The 15853-nt window shown below is 40.0% G+C and overlaps 1 protein-coding gene across 1 annotated transcript; it reads right to left on the reverse strand.

The window, feature by feature from the left end:
• Nucleotides 1–1822: 1822 nt before the first annotated feature.
• On the reverse strand, nt 1823–15011 carry LOC136256646 (zinc finger TRAF-type-containing protein 1-like). The gene is made up of 4 exons (XM_066049621.1): nt 14824–15011; nt 5351–5589; nt 2340–2533; nt 1823–2282 (listed from the first exon to the last, which is right to left on the reverse strand). The coding sequence occupies exons 1-4, from the start codon at nt 14959–14961 to the stop codon at nt 1900–1902; spliced, it is 954 nt and encodes a 317-aa protein (XP_065905693.1). The 5' UTR covers nt 14962–15011; the 3' UTR covers nt 1823–1899.
• Between the last annotated feature and the right edge of the window lie 842 nt (nt 15012–15853).

Raw genomic sequence — 15853 nt, forward strand, 5'->3', positions numbered from 1 at the left:
GAGTTAGCTGAACACTGGCAGACAAGTCACTGGTAGAAATGCAACAATATATCAATATGCTGCATAATCATATCATTTAAGACAACATCACTGTATCAACAGAGTCTTATTACCTCTGAGATATGAAGGCATTTTAAATAGACTAATGCACTTGTATGGTTATAGTTATATCACAGCAGGAGTAGAATATCGTTGAACACATTATATAATAATTATCTTAGCTATTGACATAAGTCCAAGGTGAAGCTGAGGACAAGTGTTAATAACTAAGCTATTCTACGACTGCTGTGATACAACTGGCTTATATCTGAGTAAAAGACTATAAAGACTTTGATGTACATGACTATAAATACTGCTATGATATAACTGTCCTATGCATAGACTGTGAGCACTTTGATGCATATGGATTCATATTAAACACAGTGGTAAGAAACATGGTTATGTATTCAGTCTTTCATCCTGTGGATATGCTAGTCCACTGAATGTGTCTGTGGATGGAGATTGTACAGATCTGTTAGTAATTCAAATTAACTTTAAAAAGATCATAGTTGTGTTACAGAAGCCATAAATAAGTTTCAAAATTTTAAAACTTAATTTAAACTTCTCATTAGAAATAACTGAAACATGGTTAAACTCTACAATAGCACGTAATGAAATTCTTTCTGCTGGCTTTACAATATAATATATTGCTTGGGTCTGCAGTAAGCTTCAAGATATGCCATTAGGTTTTGTCTATAGTCAGTGGGGAATTTGGAGGGTTGTATAATAAGCAAATTTGAATTGGATTGTTTAGGCCAACATGTACAAGGATTAGTTCTAAGTTATCAGGACAATCTGCAAATTGGCTGGAAACAGAATTGCTTATACCGGTAGTTAGTAGTACTCCTCCCCCTATAGCGTTTCTGTCTAAGATGATACTCTTCTATATCTGTCCTCAATCACTTAATCTGTACAGAAGAAAACTTACAGTTGGATTTACAGACTGCTAAGTCTTGTCTCACAATCATGTTAGTATCAGACAATATGGACAGAGTTAGCTGAACACTCACTGGTGACCATTAATTGGAGACGTTGTCACCAAATAACAGTACTGGCACAAGATCTCCACTGTTCTACATGACTTCTGATTGTAGGTTTGATATTATTCTAACATAAATTTAACAAAACTACAAAACAAGAAAAATTTTGTCTTTCAAAAATTTCTATACAGCCATATGGTAGAGTCCATAAACCCTTATTTGGGCCAATTACCTTGAACTGTCAACAATATAATTTCTACTAGCTCCAAATGTTGACACAAGGTTATAACTTAAGACATAAGCTTCTATCTGTCTACGTATACCTGAAAGAAAGTCACACGTGTACAGTTAAACAGCTCACATACAAGCCTGGTGCTGTTTTGTAACATAAGCCTTGAGTGAAAACTATGTGCCACTCCAAAATTAATGAGAAGATACATTAAATCAGTCTAGATCTTTTGCCTGATCACTTAATCACCAATGAACTTGAACCACAACCAGTTTTCAATAGCTACACCCAGATCCAATCAAGGAAAAGTTTTGATATATACAGCAATCTGTAGGGCCAGTGTCCTTACTGAGCTATTACAGGGGTAGGGCAGTCCAATTAATGTATCTGATGGAACCCACAATTTCTAGTAATTAATCAATACCCCATATTTTTAGATTTTCAGGGCAAGAACTATCTACCTAACAGGATGCTCTAAGAATCAGTTGCAGCTTTAAGTCAATCAACTTTTCCCAATTGCAAGTAGCTATACTACTATACATTCATTTATTCAAGAATAACAGCAACTACAATAGTACAAGTGAATCTAAAAATGTAATTTATGAAATAATATTGAAATCAGTTTCACAAATTGCCAAACTAACTAGCTAACTAGTTTACATCAAATGATATGATCAACCTAAGGTTGATGGTACGCGATGACAGAAGCTTGTTGCATTCTTCAGCATTAGCTAAATACAGTTCGTAATCAGGAGACTCTCGATAAGTGTCTGTCCACTTGAACAAATGATTGTGGATATCTGCATTACCTTCATTTATGGGGCCTGATATAGCTACAAACCTGGCTGCAACTTGAGTGTACTTGGTACTTGTGTTGGTGAGTTGTAGCTGATAAAATAGACTACGGCCTACAGCGCCTCCTTCATCATTATAATCCTCCACAACTTCCAACTTCAATTTCCAAGATATACTATTAATTGAAAATAAGCTCTCATACACTGTGGTATTAACATAGCCAGCAGTCAACTTGATATCTGAAAAGCTGACAATAATTATATTGTACACAGAAATGCTATTCAATCAGTATTCACCTCTCATATAGCTGCCATCTGCACACAGTAGCTCCATCAGCCTGGCATGTTTAGTAGCCCTTCTGGCTTGTAAACATGAAATTATCTTATCTGGTGGCTTTGTAAGGAATTCACAGGTTGCTTCATGTTGCAGTAACTTGCTCCATACACCCTGCCACTCACAGCCAAGTATCTTAAATTTACACTGACAAATCCTATTAAATAACAAGAGTTTAAAGTTTGATTAGGGATCATAGAAAAAGAGTAGGAAACAAAGGAGGTTGCCTACACCTGCAGATATGCTAGTGGACACTTAATGCCTGATTCAGTTTATACAAATAGGGATTAAATGAGCACTGTAGATGTATGTGATCTTCTTTGTTTCCCTTTTTTTTTCTATGATCCCTAATCAAACTTAAAATTCCTAATTATTTTTCCTTATAATTGATTATTTACTTTTTAGTATTATGGCTAGTGAACCAGCACATGTCACATCAAAAGAAAGGATACACCAGAGGTAATGTTTTTGACTGAACACACACCCAACTATCAACTGACTCGAAAGTGAAGTGGCCATTATGCTTTGCTTTCAGCTATGTCCAGCCCATTTTACAGTGTTACAAACAACGAATAGTAGGAGAAGTGCCTTTGCAATCAATCCAGTCACCATGGAAGTACGGCTGATTCTCATTTGCAAATGTAGGTAAGCCATTGTGCTACCACGAATAAACACCTTGGGCTGTCAGCATAAAGAAATGGGACACAAAGGAGGACAAAAGTAAGTCCATGATGTGTGCATTGTACATACTGTGGTATGCCAAAAAGACACCTGATCGGCTGAAGCAACATCAAAAAGTGAAATGTAGCTCGTGTATTAGCTATTTAATGGATTACATGTACCTGTAAACTTGTAAAAGTTATTTTGCTCAAATGTATAAAAAATTTTCAAGTCTTTATAACATTGGACTTAAATGTATTGTACTTGTGCATATGTGTAGCAACAAGAAATCTCCACTTTTGCTTTGTAGGGGACTTAGCCCAAATAAAGCAGTCAGCAACTCTAATACAGCAGTCACATACTTAAACATGTGTTACCAAACTTGTGCATAGGCGTAGCAATGAGGAGGCTCCACTTTTGTTTTAGAGGGGACTTAGCCCAAATAAAACAGTCAGCAACTCTAATAGAGCAGTCACGTACTTAAACAAAACATGTGTTACCAAACTTAATTTTAGAAGATTAATCAAATGGTACAATAGTACCGGATCAGGCTGAAAATTTCACATGCTGCCCAAAATTTTGCCTTTGAAAAGCACCCTAGAAACATTTTACGCAATGAAAATCACCTTTACGAAATAGTACTAGGTTCATATGATATATAATACATAACAAAACGTTAACAGGTGCCGGATAGACAATTTTTAGAAAATCGCCAAAACTTGAATTTTAGACTCACTGCCTGACTGATCACAACCGCAAGGCTTGAAGCCAAACAAAGCAGCACACAGTCACTATTTTATGCCACAATAACAAACTCACCAGTGGGATGTGCCTTTTGGGGTTCCTAGGAGTGTAGGTACTCTGCACCTTGTCTTTCCTTTTATCTTCAATCAAGGTGCTTGTCTTCTTCATCCAATGAAACCATATCAAGGTGTTAATTTTCTGTATCAACACTTTCTTTCAGTAGCACAATTACATGCCACAGAATTATTTCAGAGCTGGATTTTTGAAGCGTTTCAGTCCCGGCACTACTATAAGAGGTACACTAGCTAGATATCTGCAACTTCGCTATTGGGATACGCACATGCAAACTAATTTGCGATAGGTTTGCAACTACACCCATCTAAGTTGACTAATCGTGATAGAGTACAGAAACCATACCTCTTCACAATCTAGCTATTTACTAAGCAGAGAACAAGACCTTGTTGGTGTAGTTAGCTGTACACCCCTTGTCTGACTTGAGGTACTCTAATACAACAGTCACTCTAATACAACAGTCACTCTAATACAACAGTCACTCTAATACAACAGTCACTCTAATACAACAGTCACTCTAATACAACAGTCACTCTAATACAACAGTCATACATTTATGATATTCTAATGGAACAGTTCCTGGGTTACAACAAAAAACTAAACAAACCAGTATTTTAAAAATTGTTAATTTAAAAAAAAGGAAGTAGGGATCTATGCAATAAAAAGTAATGAAACAAGAGATGAATGATGGTATTACAGCATATTACTCGGCCTACTTTGGCACTGAATAAAATAATTGTTACAGCTAATGTGCCAAAGTAGGGACTTTCCCACCGAGTTATGCTGTAATACCATCATTCATCTCTTGTTTCATTACTTTTTATTGCATAAATCCCTACTTCATTTTTTTAGATTGACAATTTTTTAAAATACTATTTTTCAAGGTTCACATCTGAGTGAACTTGGTAAACTGTGCAAATTGTATCGACTATTTACTACCCTTCTTGGTCCCCCCAATGTAAAACTTTGTTGCTATGTACTACCCATATCTGCACTTGTTCTTAAGTAAGTAAGTGTCTACCCATGTCTAGTCTAAGTGACATATATGATCTCCACACAAGCGGAACCTCCAACCTTGGGGACTAATGATAACTTCAAAGTCCATGTCTTTGAAGAGCATTGTATTTAATATTTTTGCAAGCTATGAAAATTTTTACTAATTTTTACTACAGTGGGACAGACCACGTTTACTGATTATCAAAGAGTCCAGGCCACTTTTCATGTTAGGGGATACTCTGGAACCTTAACTGAGTGTTTGGTGTCCTTAAGCATCCACATTAACAGGTTCCAGTGTAATATAGACACCTTGGGACCAACGGTTTTCCAGGTCAGTTTATGTACTAAGGGATAGGTGTCCGTATTATACAGGTATCCTCATTTTCAAGTGTCCTGATTAACAGGTTCCACTACACACTCATCCAGTTAACTGAAAGTGATAAGTTTCAGTGTAAGCACATCTCTTGTACGAAATGCAAAACCTTAATTGTTACATGTTTACCTTTTACTACAATGTCCTTCTAAATGTTCTGCCAACTTCCCTATGGTTGTCTCTTGTTCACAAGCTGAACACTGTGTCATAAGTTCAGCCACTGTCGCCTCTGCCACAAGATTTCGTGTGCAATTTCCAGGAATCACAACCTTCTTACAAACAGGACACTCAGGATTGCTATCAGCCATATTGGCATCAGCCAACAAGCGTGTGTGACAGGAGGTACACATCATATGTCCATTAGCACACTGTTAAAAGAAAACTACAATAAAGCATAGTAATTACAGTGGAACCTCAGTTATCCGAACCCCTTGGGACCAGAGGTGGTCCATAAGTCTGAAAAGTCCGTATCTCTGAAACTGTGTATAAATAACCATAAAATAGCATGAAGATAATTTTTGAAATATCTGTATTTTCAACTACTCTAATAGAACAGTCACTACTCTAATAGAGCAGTCATTTCCGTGGTTTGGTTAACCAAGAATCTGGATAAGTGGGGTCAGGATAACTGAGGTTCCACTGTATATGGTTTCTTGGCTTGTACAAAATATTAAAGTTATATGAAAGTCATCAATTTGTGAAATTTAACAATCCATTAAAATAGAGCTATTAATATGTTTTTAATCATCACACACACACATACACACACACTACACGCACGCACGTACGCACGCACGCACACACACACGTGCACACACACACGTGCACACACACACGTGCACACACACACGTGCACACACACACGTGCACACACACACGTGCACACACACACACGTGCACACACACACACGTGCACACACACACACACACACACACACACACACACACACACACACACACACACACCCAGCTAAGTTGGCTAATGAGCAGGTTAGGTGGTTCACCGATAATCAGAATATGGTGTGCATACTGTCAGTAGGGAGTAAGAAACCTGATCTGCAGGATGAAGCACTTGCTATATTTTCGACTTCACTAGTGCACTGCGTCCACATTGAGCCAGAGTGGATACCAAGGTGGGATAACGAGGTTGCTGATTACCTCAGTCGGCTTGTTGACTATGATGATTGGAGCCTGGATCATGTTTCCTTCATGGAGTTGGACAGACTGTGGGGCCATCACACAGTGGATCACTTTGCAAGCTATTACAATACACAGCTGCTGCGTTTTAATTCTAGGTTTTGGAACCTAGGCACAGAGGATGTGGATGCTTTCACTTGTGACTGGCAAATGGACAACAACTGGCTTTGCCCACCTGTAAACTTGGTGCCACGTGTTATCAGGCACCTCTTGAAGTGCAAGGCAGCAGCAACTCTGATATTACCAGAGTGGCCATCAGCGCCATTCTGGCCTATGTTATTCCCCGAAGGAAGCAAACCAGCCAGCTTCATTGCGGAAACCTGTACCCTGACACCATCTACCTTCACTATAACACCTGGAAGAAGAGGCTCCAGCTTGTTTGTAGGTTACCCCAACACTAACTTATTGGCACTGCGCATACCATAGTGGTGGGTCAGTAACTGTACAGCTAGGATTTGCTAGCCAGCCATTGTGGACTGTTAATGTATATATGCAGTAAGGACATATGTATGTGTTATTATCATCAATTTGAGAGATAAAATTAATTAATTTAAAAAATAAAATAAAATCAGCTTAGAGGTAAAGTATTTTAATGTAACGTACCAGCCTAGGTGCTGGGGTAGTTGAGTATTTTAATGTACCAGCCCAGGTGCTGGGGTAGTCAAGTGTTTTAATGTACCAGCCTAAGTGCTGGGGTAGTCAAGTGTTTTAATGTACCAGCCTAGGTGCTGGGGTAGTCAAGTGTTTAATGTACCAGCCTAGGTGCTGGGGTAGTCATGCTGGGGTAGTCAAGTGTTGTAATGTACCAGCCTAGGTACTAGGGTAGTCAAGTGTTTAATGTACCAGCCCAGGTGCTGGGGTAGTCATGCTGGGGTAGTCAAGTGTTTTTAATGTACCAGCCCAGGTGCTGGGGTAGTCATGCTGGGGTAGTCAAGTGTTTTTAATGTACCAGCCCAGGTGCTGGGGTAGTCAAGTGTTTAATGTACCAGCCCAGGTGCTGGGGTAGTCATGCTGGGGTAGTCAAGTGTTTTTAATGCACCAGCCCAGGTGCTGGGGTAGTCAAGTGTTTAATGTACCAGCCCAGGTGCTGGGGTAGTCATGCTGGGGTAGTCAAGTGTTTTTAATGTACCAGCCTAGGTGCTGTGGTTGTCAATTGTTTTACGGTACCAGCCCAGTTGCTGGGGTAATCAAATGTCTTTGTAGGTAGTCAGGTGTTTTAATGTACCAGCCCAGGTGCTGGGGTAGTCAAGTGTTTTTAATGTTTAATGTACCAGCATACGTGCTGGGGTAGTCAAGTAATTTAAGGTTTAATGTACCAGCCTAGGTGCTGGAGTAATCACATGTTAATGTTTAATGTACTGACCCAGGTGCAAGTGTCTTAATGTTTAATGTGCCAGCTTAGGTGCTAGTTGTACATAGACTGTTATAATGTATACTGTATAATTACGGAAACACAGTTATCAGACTCTTAGTAAGCATGAATGATAAGTACAATTGGGTTACCTATGCGTGGGATAATGTATCACATGTTTGTGTTATTACCACAGATATCCAGATGACAGGGACCTGGCTCACATTGAAAGGTATGAGGACCCTGAGCTGGCTACGCTTGCTTTGCAGCTACCATCCACAATGCTCAAGAGCAGAGGAGACTTATCTGCCAAGAAATACTTGGTAGCTTTTCAACGTTGGCGCTATTGGGCTTATCTCATAACCTGCCAGTATTTCCAGCTAAGGAGCAGCACATTGCCTTGTATCTACAGAGTATTGCCAACCGTCTTGAGCCCAAATCAGCTGCAGAAGAAGCTGTCAATGCCATCAACTGGGCTCACATGCTAGCAGGGCTTGAATCTCCAGCAAATTCAGCATTTGTACAAGCTACACTGCAAGGAATAAGAAGATCGTGTTGCAAGCCTGTGCAGAAGAAGAAACCTGTGACCGTAGACATGCTGGCCAGAGAGGAATATAACTAGTCTTCGTTGATCTGACATTATGTCAGATCAAAGTCAAAGTTGATCCGACATGATCTAACATTGTATGGCAATGCTTAGCAGCATGCGTAAGCATACCAAGTTGCGGCATACCCCGTGAAAAAAAGGATTTTCAAAGCTTGGATGTGAGTATTTTGATACCCAAAACTCCTTCAGCAGCTATGCATTGTTACATTGTTAAACCACATACATATAAATCTGTAATAATAACATTATGATGATTTGTATAAAATTATCCAATGTGATGTTTTGTGACATGTATCTATGTTTTAACTGCAGAACATTTAAAACCTCTTTAGAAACCACTAAAACAGTGTGTGAGCATGTGGTAGAATGGTGCAGATTGCACTTCATTGAAAGGTGCAGGTTCAATTCCCCCAGTCAGATGATTTTTTTCTCTCGCTTTTTTGAGCCTTTCAGGTACACCTTTTTAAAAGCTGTTTGACTGCTCTATTAGAGTAGCTGACTGTTCTATTAGAGTATATCGATCTTTTTTAGCGGAAATCAGTCGGTAATCCTTGACCGGTTCAGTAGGTAATTGGGCGGTCTTCGAGCTAATTGGTCGGTAAATGTCCGATGGTCGACCGTTATAATCTACTCTGATGCTGGCTGACATGGTTGAGAACATGAACTCTCATCCAACTCTGGCAAACATGAGGATCACTACCCTGAGCCTGCTGGCTTTCGCAGGTTTCCTCAGGTTTGATGAGGTCACTCACATTAGGGCTAGTGATGTCACAATTGCTGATGGAATGGCCAAACTTCTGATCCCACGTAGCAAGACTGACCAACTCAAGCAAGGAAGTGAGGTATTAATTTCCAGGACAAGAATGCCAACTTGCCCAGTAGGAATGTTGGAGCGGCATATGGCTAAGGTGGGGTTGGACACCACAAGTGAGCTTTTCCTGTTTAGAGGGATTACCAGAACCAGTGGTGGTGAGAGACTAAGAGGTACAGGTCCACTCAGCTATACTACCGTGAGAGAGCAGTTTAGGAGCAAGATGTTGGAATTGGGCTACCCTGTTTCAGGATATGGTCTGCACAGTCTCAGGGCAGGGGGTGCTTCAGCAGCAGCCTAGGCGGGGGTCCCAGACAGGTTGCTCCACCAGCATGGAAGATGGAGATCAGAGACAGCTAAAGATGGCTATATTGAGGACTCTGTGGAGAACCGCTTGACAGCGTCCAGGAGTATAGGAATATAACAGTATCTTTATTAAGGGGATACCTGTGGTGGTGTGTATGGAAGGGTATCATCTGGTGCTAAGCTGCAGAGTATGAACCAACACTAGGCCTTCTTTGTTACTCTTAGTGTTTGTTAAATTAAATGAACTAGTAGCCATGCCTGCAGCTGCATACCAGTATGTGTTTGTGTGAGTATCTTGGGTATGAGGAGGGAGATGTATTTTATGTCCGTTGAGCTTGCAAATTAGACAGAAAATAATCTCCCGCCGTAATACATTGCGCATGTGTGTTAGTGCATGTGATCCATGTGTGAGTATTTATATGACTAAAGTGTGAACACATGTTCATTCTAGGCTGACAGGTGCGACAGGGTTGACTGGCCCACCCCACCTCCCAGTTGTGCTGGTGTATATCCTTAACAGATTTAGATAATGGCAAAGGTTGCTGCTAATTCTCTGGACTATTGGACTAACTGCATACAGCACGCATTGTTTTTAATAGGGTGGATATGCTTGGTTTTTTCCGGTTAGGGGTAGCTAAAACTTTTTAAAAAATAAATAAATATGCCCCTATCGGTTTTTTCCCTTAGGCTCACTTGGGTCTTAAATTAACTGCGCACTGCGTAGGCCCCCACCCTGGTTAGGCCCCACCCTGGTTAGGCCCCACCCTGGTTAGGCCCCACCCTGGTTAGGCACAAGTAGGTAGTTTTAAGTTATGTATAGTTAGTGTTTATAACATTTAAGTTTTGTACATAGTGTGTATGAAGTGTTTGTTAAATTAAATGAACTAGTAGCCATGCAGCTGCACACCAGTATGTGTTCGTGTGAGTATCTCGGGTATGAGGAGGGAGGAAATACTTCCATGGAACACACTGTGTTAAATTACACCTGAGTCTGTTCAAAGAATAAAGACTTGACCTTATCAGCACCAATTAACGCTAATCAACAGTTCTCTATCACCAGTGGAAGTATTGATTTAATCAAAGAGAAACTTAACCCAGTGTGTTTGTACAGGCTATATTGACAGTAGGACACTCTCCCCCATTACTATATTATGAACTCTTGGTTTCACTGTACACTGCATTATCACGTTGTTTAGCACACAACCTTTGGGCTTATCATGCTACTGGCAAGTCCATGATTGGTACTATAGAAGTATACATTTTCCCCTAGTTTGTTGCTGAGAAGATTAGCCAGATGTTTTGCTTGTTCACTGGTATGATAAAAACAAACTTTCATTGGCTGTAGAAGAATTTACAACTTTCTTTGTTTGTGTTGTATTAATGAATATAATAATTTATGATCTTCATAGCTATACATACCAGCACACTCACTATGTAAGCAAGATTATAAATTACACTTTCAAACTGCTCTGCATATCCAGTTTAGTTATCTGAATGGCCATTACTTCGTGTATCTAGTGTAGCAAATTAAACATGTAACTAACGACTAATACTTGGTTTTGTATAATTGTTTGTAAACAAGTATGTCTTTGAAAATATGTTCTTATGTCGTTGACACCTTCTAAATGATCTTCTTTGTGAAGCCAACACTGACGCTCTTTGATGTGTGATTCAGATGTCTCTGACATGCTGATTAATCACCCTAAAGTGGTATACCAATTATATTTTACTCTCCATAATAGGTTATCTCCATCTTCCTTTTTACATTTTGCAGTATGCCACAAATACCCCATCCTGGATTCATCATTGCACTACAAATCACTATCATACACTACGGTAGTACTGTATATTAGAGATCATGGAGATTTAGGTTTTCCTAGCCAACAATTCACCCAAAAACCAGCTTCATAATACCATCCTGGCACCTTGGCAGTATTGGTTAGATATAACCAAGCCCAAAAGTGCCTTCAGTATGATCCCAAAGGCTTCCAATAAATTGCAATGGATTTTTTAAAAATTATTCAATGGAATTTTCTGGCTAACTGCCTGCCTGCTTGATACCTTCAGGCAAGTATAACTCGATAACGGGCTAAGTTTACAGGCTTGATTTGTTCACTGTTCAACATCGCTTCATCCCGAGACGTGCCTTTTGGCATACCGCAGTACGTACAATGCATGCATCATGGACTTACCTTGTCCTCCTTTGTGTCCCATTTCTTTATGTTGACAGCCAAAGGTGTCGATTCGTGGGAGCCGCACAATGCATGGCTTCCCTATAGTAAGGTTGTAAACAGGAATCATCCATATTTTCTGTGGTGACTGGATTGATTGCAGAGATGATTCTAACACTGTTCTTCATTTGTAACGCTGTGTAACGCTGAAAGCGAAGTGTAATAGCCGCTGCACTTACAAGGCAGTAATTTATGGTTGGTGGCGTGCAAATTGTCGTATTTTGTGGTAACAGGATTGTTGCAGTGGCACTTCTTTTACTACTTTTCATCTGTAGCACTGTGTAATGAGCTGAACATAGCTGAAAGCGAAGCATAATGGCCACTGCACTTTCAAAGCAGTTTGTAATAGCTGTGACACACGTTCAGACAAAAACATTAGCCACCCTTTCTTTTGCTCACCAGTCATAATAATGTAACAAAAAAGTAAACAAACAAGTTTAAGGAAAAATTAGAAATTTTAAGTTCAATTAGGGATCATAGAAAAAAAGTAGGGAAACAAGGGAGGTTGCCTACACCTGCAGATATACTAGTGAACATTTAATTACTAATTCAGTCATGGTCTTGGGTAAAGACTGAATTAGGGATTAAATGTTCACTAGTATATCTGCAGGTATAGGCAAACTCCTTTGTTTCCCTACCTTTTTTCTGTGATCCCTAATCAAATTCAAAATTTCTAAAACTTGTATTGTTACTACTTATTCAAATATCTGAAACATGGAGCCCAGTAGACCCCAATAGACAGAAATCTTAAAAACAGAATATTCAGTTGAAAGAAGTAGGGATGACAAACTCAAAAACAAATTGAAGCCATATATATAGCAATAATAGAAACTATATATAGACAATCAATTTTATTGGTGAACTCAATACTTTAAAGTAATGAGTTAAGTCTCCCATGCCCACCAACTCATATCTAGTTTTTAAACATCTTTGCACAGCAATCGATCAGCTTTGGGTATTGAATAAGTCTGAGGTGATCGATCAATCAGCCAGCCTAACAAAACTTGATCAAAAGTGTAGATGAAAAAGAGAAAAGATGGAGCAAAGCACACTCCTGACCCAGGACCACCAACAGCACTGCATCTTTACCACTCAGCTGCTACCCACCCTCTCTTCTTTTCAAGAAAAGAATCACGCCTGGTAAAGAAGGAAGTCAATGAAACAAAGCTAAAAATGACTAATACAATGGCGGATCCAGGATGGGGCATTTAGGGCAAATGCCCCCCCCCCCCCCCCCACTGTGGAGGAGCCAGCCATGCTTCTGATTAAAATATATAGCTCCTAAAATTTGTCAGGCCAAGATCAGTTTATCAACTTATGAAAATATGCACATTTTACTAGCATTTATTACAAATTCACCTGAAACCGAAGTCAAACTAGTTGTAAAATAGTCACCCAGCACCTTCGTGCATACTAAGCGCCTCTAAAAATAATTGTCGTGTTGCTATTGTTTAAGACATTCAAAGCCTTGTAAACAGCTTTTAAGACTTCACAACCATCTGAAAAAGGCCAAAATGGCAAAAATTAACAGTGAGACACTAATAAGAGGTGATTATTTGCTGCTTCAAAAATGCAGAGAATCTGGTTCTCCTTAACCACCTATACAACTTACCCTGTTTGTGCCCCTCCCCTTGCCAGCTCCTGGATCCGCCCCTGTAATAGTACTAACCAAGATTTGCTTGTTAAGGATAATGATGCTTTTCACTGTCTGTATGAAGGTAAGTTTGCAGTGAGTTAGTGGAGAGCTTGTACCCTCTGGCCCTTCCTTGCCGCAGGAGCTTATAAGCGGCGAGGGCGTTTTGGCACTTATAATACTACAAACTCACCTTCAAACTATAGTATGTTTGATGTGCTTGGGTTGGTGTCATTAGCAACTATGTTTGAATAATCCTAGTAGTCATTGTTCAACTATAGCCCTCTAGGGACCTGCAGGGAGGCAACAAGATAGCCCGTGGTACAGGGAGTAAGAAACATGAAAACTATGCTGAATACAGAAAAGTCCCAGACCAGGTGGTGACTTGATCCACAGACAACTTGTAGTCTAGGAAAGTTCCTGAGGAGCCACACAGCCTGGGATCCATCTGCATTCAGCCAATACTTAACAATTGTGACTTCTTGTTTTTTCATTGTTGTTCAACAATCATTGGAATGTATCTACTATAATGTATCTACTAATAGCTTGAACAGTGGGGTATAGCTTCAAATAAATGTTTTGATGACTCTTAACAGACCATTCTGGTATGGATCCTTCTCTCTTACTGCATACAGAACTTTTGTACAATTCACAGATGCTTTAATAATAGTCTTGTTTGCTGTATGCTCAAAAAAAGGTCTGGTCCAGTTTGCATCAGCAAGTTGTTCTCAGCACATTTATCAACACCTCACATGTCAATAATGGCCTTGTGAAGTATGTCAGCATAAGCAGGTTTCTCATATCGTTTAGCAGGCTTTGAACAAAAAATATGCCAAATCAACACCCAACACCACCATACTGGCTGAAAGAATAACTTGCTAATGCAAACTGGACCAGACCCTTTTTCAAGCAGCGCTTATAATCAGGGGTGGATCTAGACTTATAGAAAGGGGGGGTTCAAAATGAACTGAGGCACTACATTGTCTCTGGTTTGGTAAGGTGAGACCAAAAAAGGTCACAGCCAGCTGACAATAGCTGCCCACCCCACCAACTACGCATTTATCACTGATAAAGTACATAAAAATCCTTAAATAGCTCACTACACACTGTTCTGATACTGTGACTACTTTATTAGAGTGACTGCTCTATTAAAGTGTCTCGATCTTAGTGACCTCCCTTTACCCCCCAATCCGCCCCTGTTTATAATTTCCAATCGATAAATGCCATAGGAGAAAAAGCAGTCTGGTCACATGAGTCTACTTAAAGTACTCTAAACCAACGGTACATAACATACACACTTGACTATGCCAACTTCAGTTGAGCATATTGCTACATGCCACGTGCTGCATAATCGTTTAATGACAGGAGTACGTGTTCATACATGCATACATATGTGTACTATTAAACGAACGAGATAGATCTTACGCTACCCTTTTGACACAACCCCACCAATACACTGTTCTCACTTGTACAATGGACGAGGGGGGAAGGTCGAGACACACCACACAACAAAGGATGCTGTTAAGTCTAGTCTCCAGTGAGGAATTTTGTTTCTTCGTGACTGGTGCTTTAACATCTTTGGTAGCTTTACGTTTCGCACTCATCCTAGTAAGTATCCTGTACTCGCCTAGCTCGTGAAAAATGAACAATTAAAGGCGGGCGGCGCGCTATCTGAGATGTCCACGTGATCAATAAAACTTCATGTAGCTCTGGTGTGTCATAGATACCCGTAGATAGTATACAATGGCGGACCCAATTGGGGTACGGGTACTTCCCATTCCCCACCCCCTTCCAATGATGATAACGTCATGAAAGTATGACACCCGAGGGGTCCGCCACTCAGGATTATGATCGACGTGATTCGGAATCACCGCGTAATTCCAGTTGATTCCTAGATTCCGAACGTTGAATCCTCTGATTCCTCTGATTCCTCTGATTCTGCCAGCGATTCCTCGCGATTCCTTTATTCCGTCTAATTCCAAAAGGGATTCCTATAATTCCATATGATTCTAATAATTCCGGCTGATTCCAAGGCTGATTCTGTAATTCCAAGTTGATTCCACGATTCCCTAGAATGGATTCTGTACTATAGGCGAGCCAGAATAGTGACTATCACAGTGTATCACTTTAGCTACCTCTGTTGAACCTACTGGTGAGTATTGAAGTCATGTTAAGTTCCACCTGGCATGGACTCGAGCCGCTAGAAATTCGCTGGCAATAGCCTATTTTTATTTATCATTACTGGGCAGGCAGCTCTATATTTCTGCGTCTGGCAAAAGTGTCAGTGGATACCATCACAACACTAGCTAACCCTGATGAAAGACCTTAAACTGGATCACACCCTAATGTATAACATCAACAGCATCACCATCTCATGGAATTCTATTGTTAAATATCTTGGAGTTCACATTCAATCTACCTTATCTTGGTCTCATCATTGTAAAGTTGTTTCTGCCAAGGCCAGGAGATCACTAAACCATCTGCGTCACAGTTTAT

Source organism: Dysidea avara, chromosome 5, assembly GCF_963678975.1.
Source record: "Dysidea avara chromosome 5, odDysAvar1.4, whole genome shotgun sequence".
NCBI classification, from domain to species: domain Eukaryota; kingdom Metazoa; phylum Porifera; class Demospongiae; order Dictyoceratida; family Dysideidae; genus Dysidea; species Dysidea avara.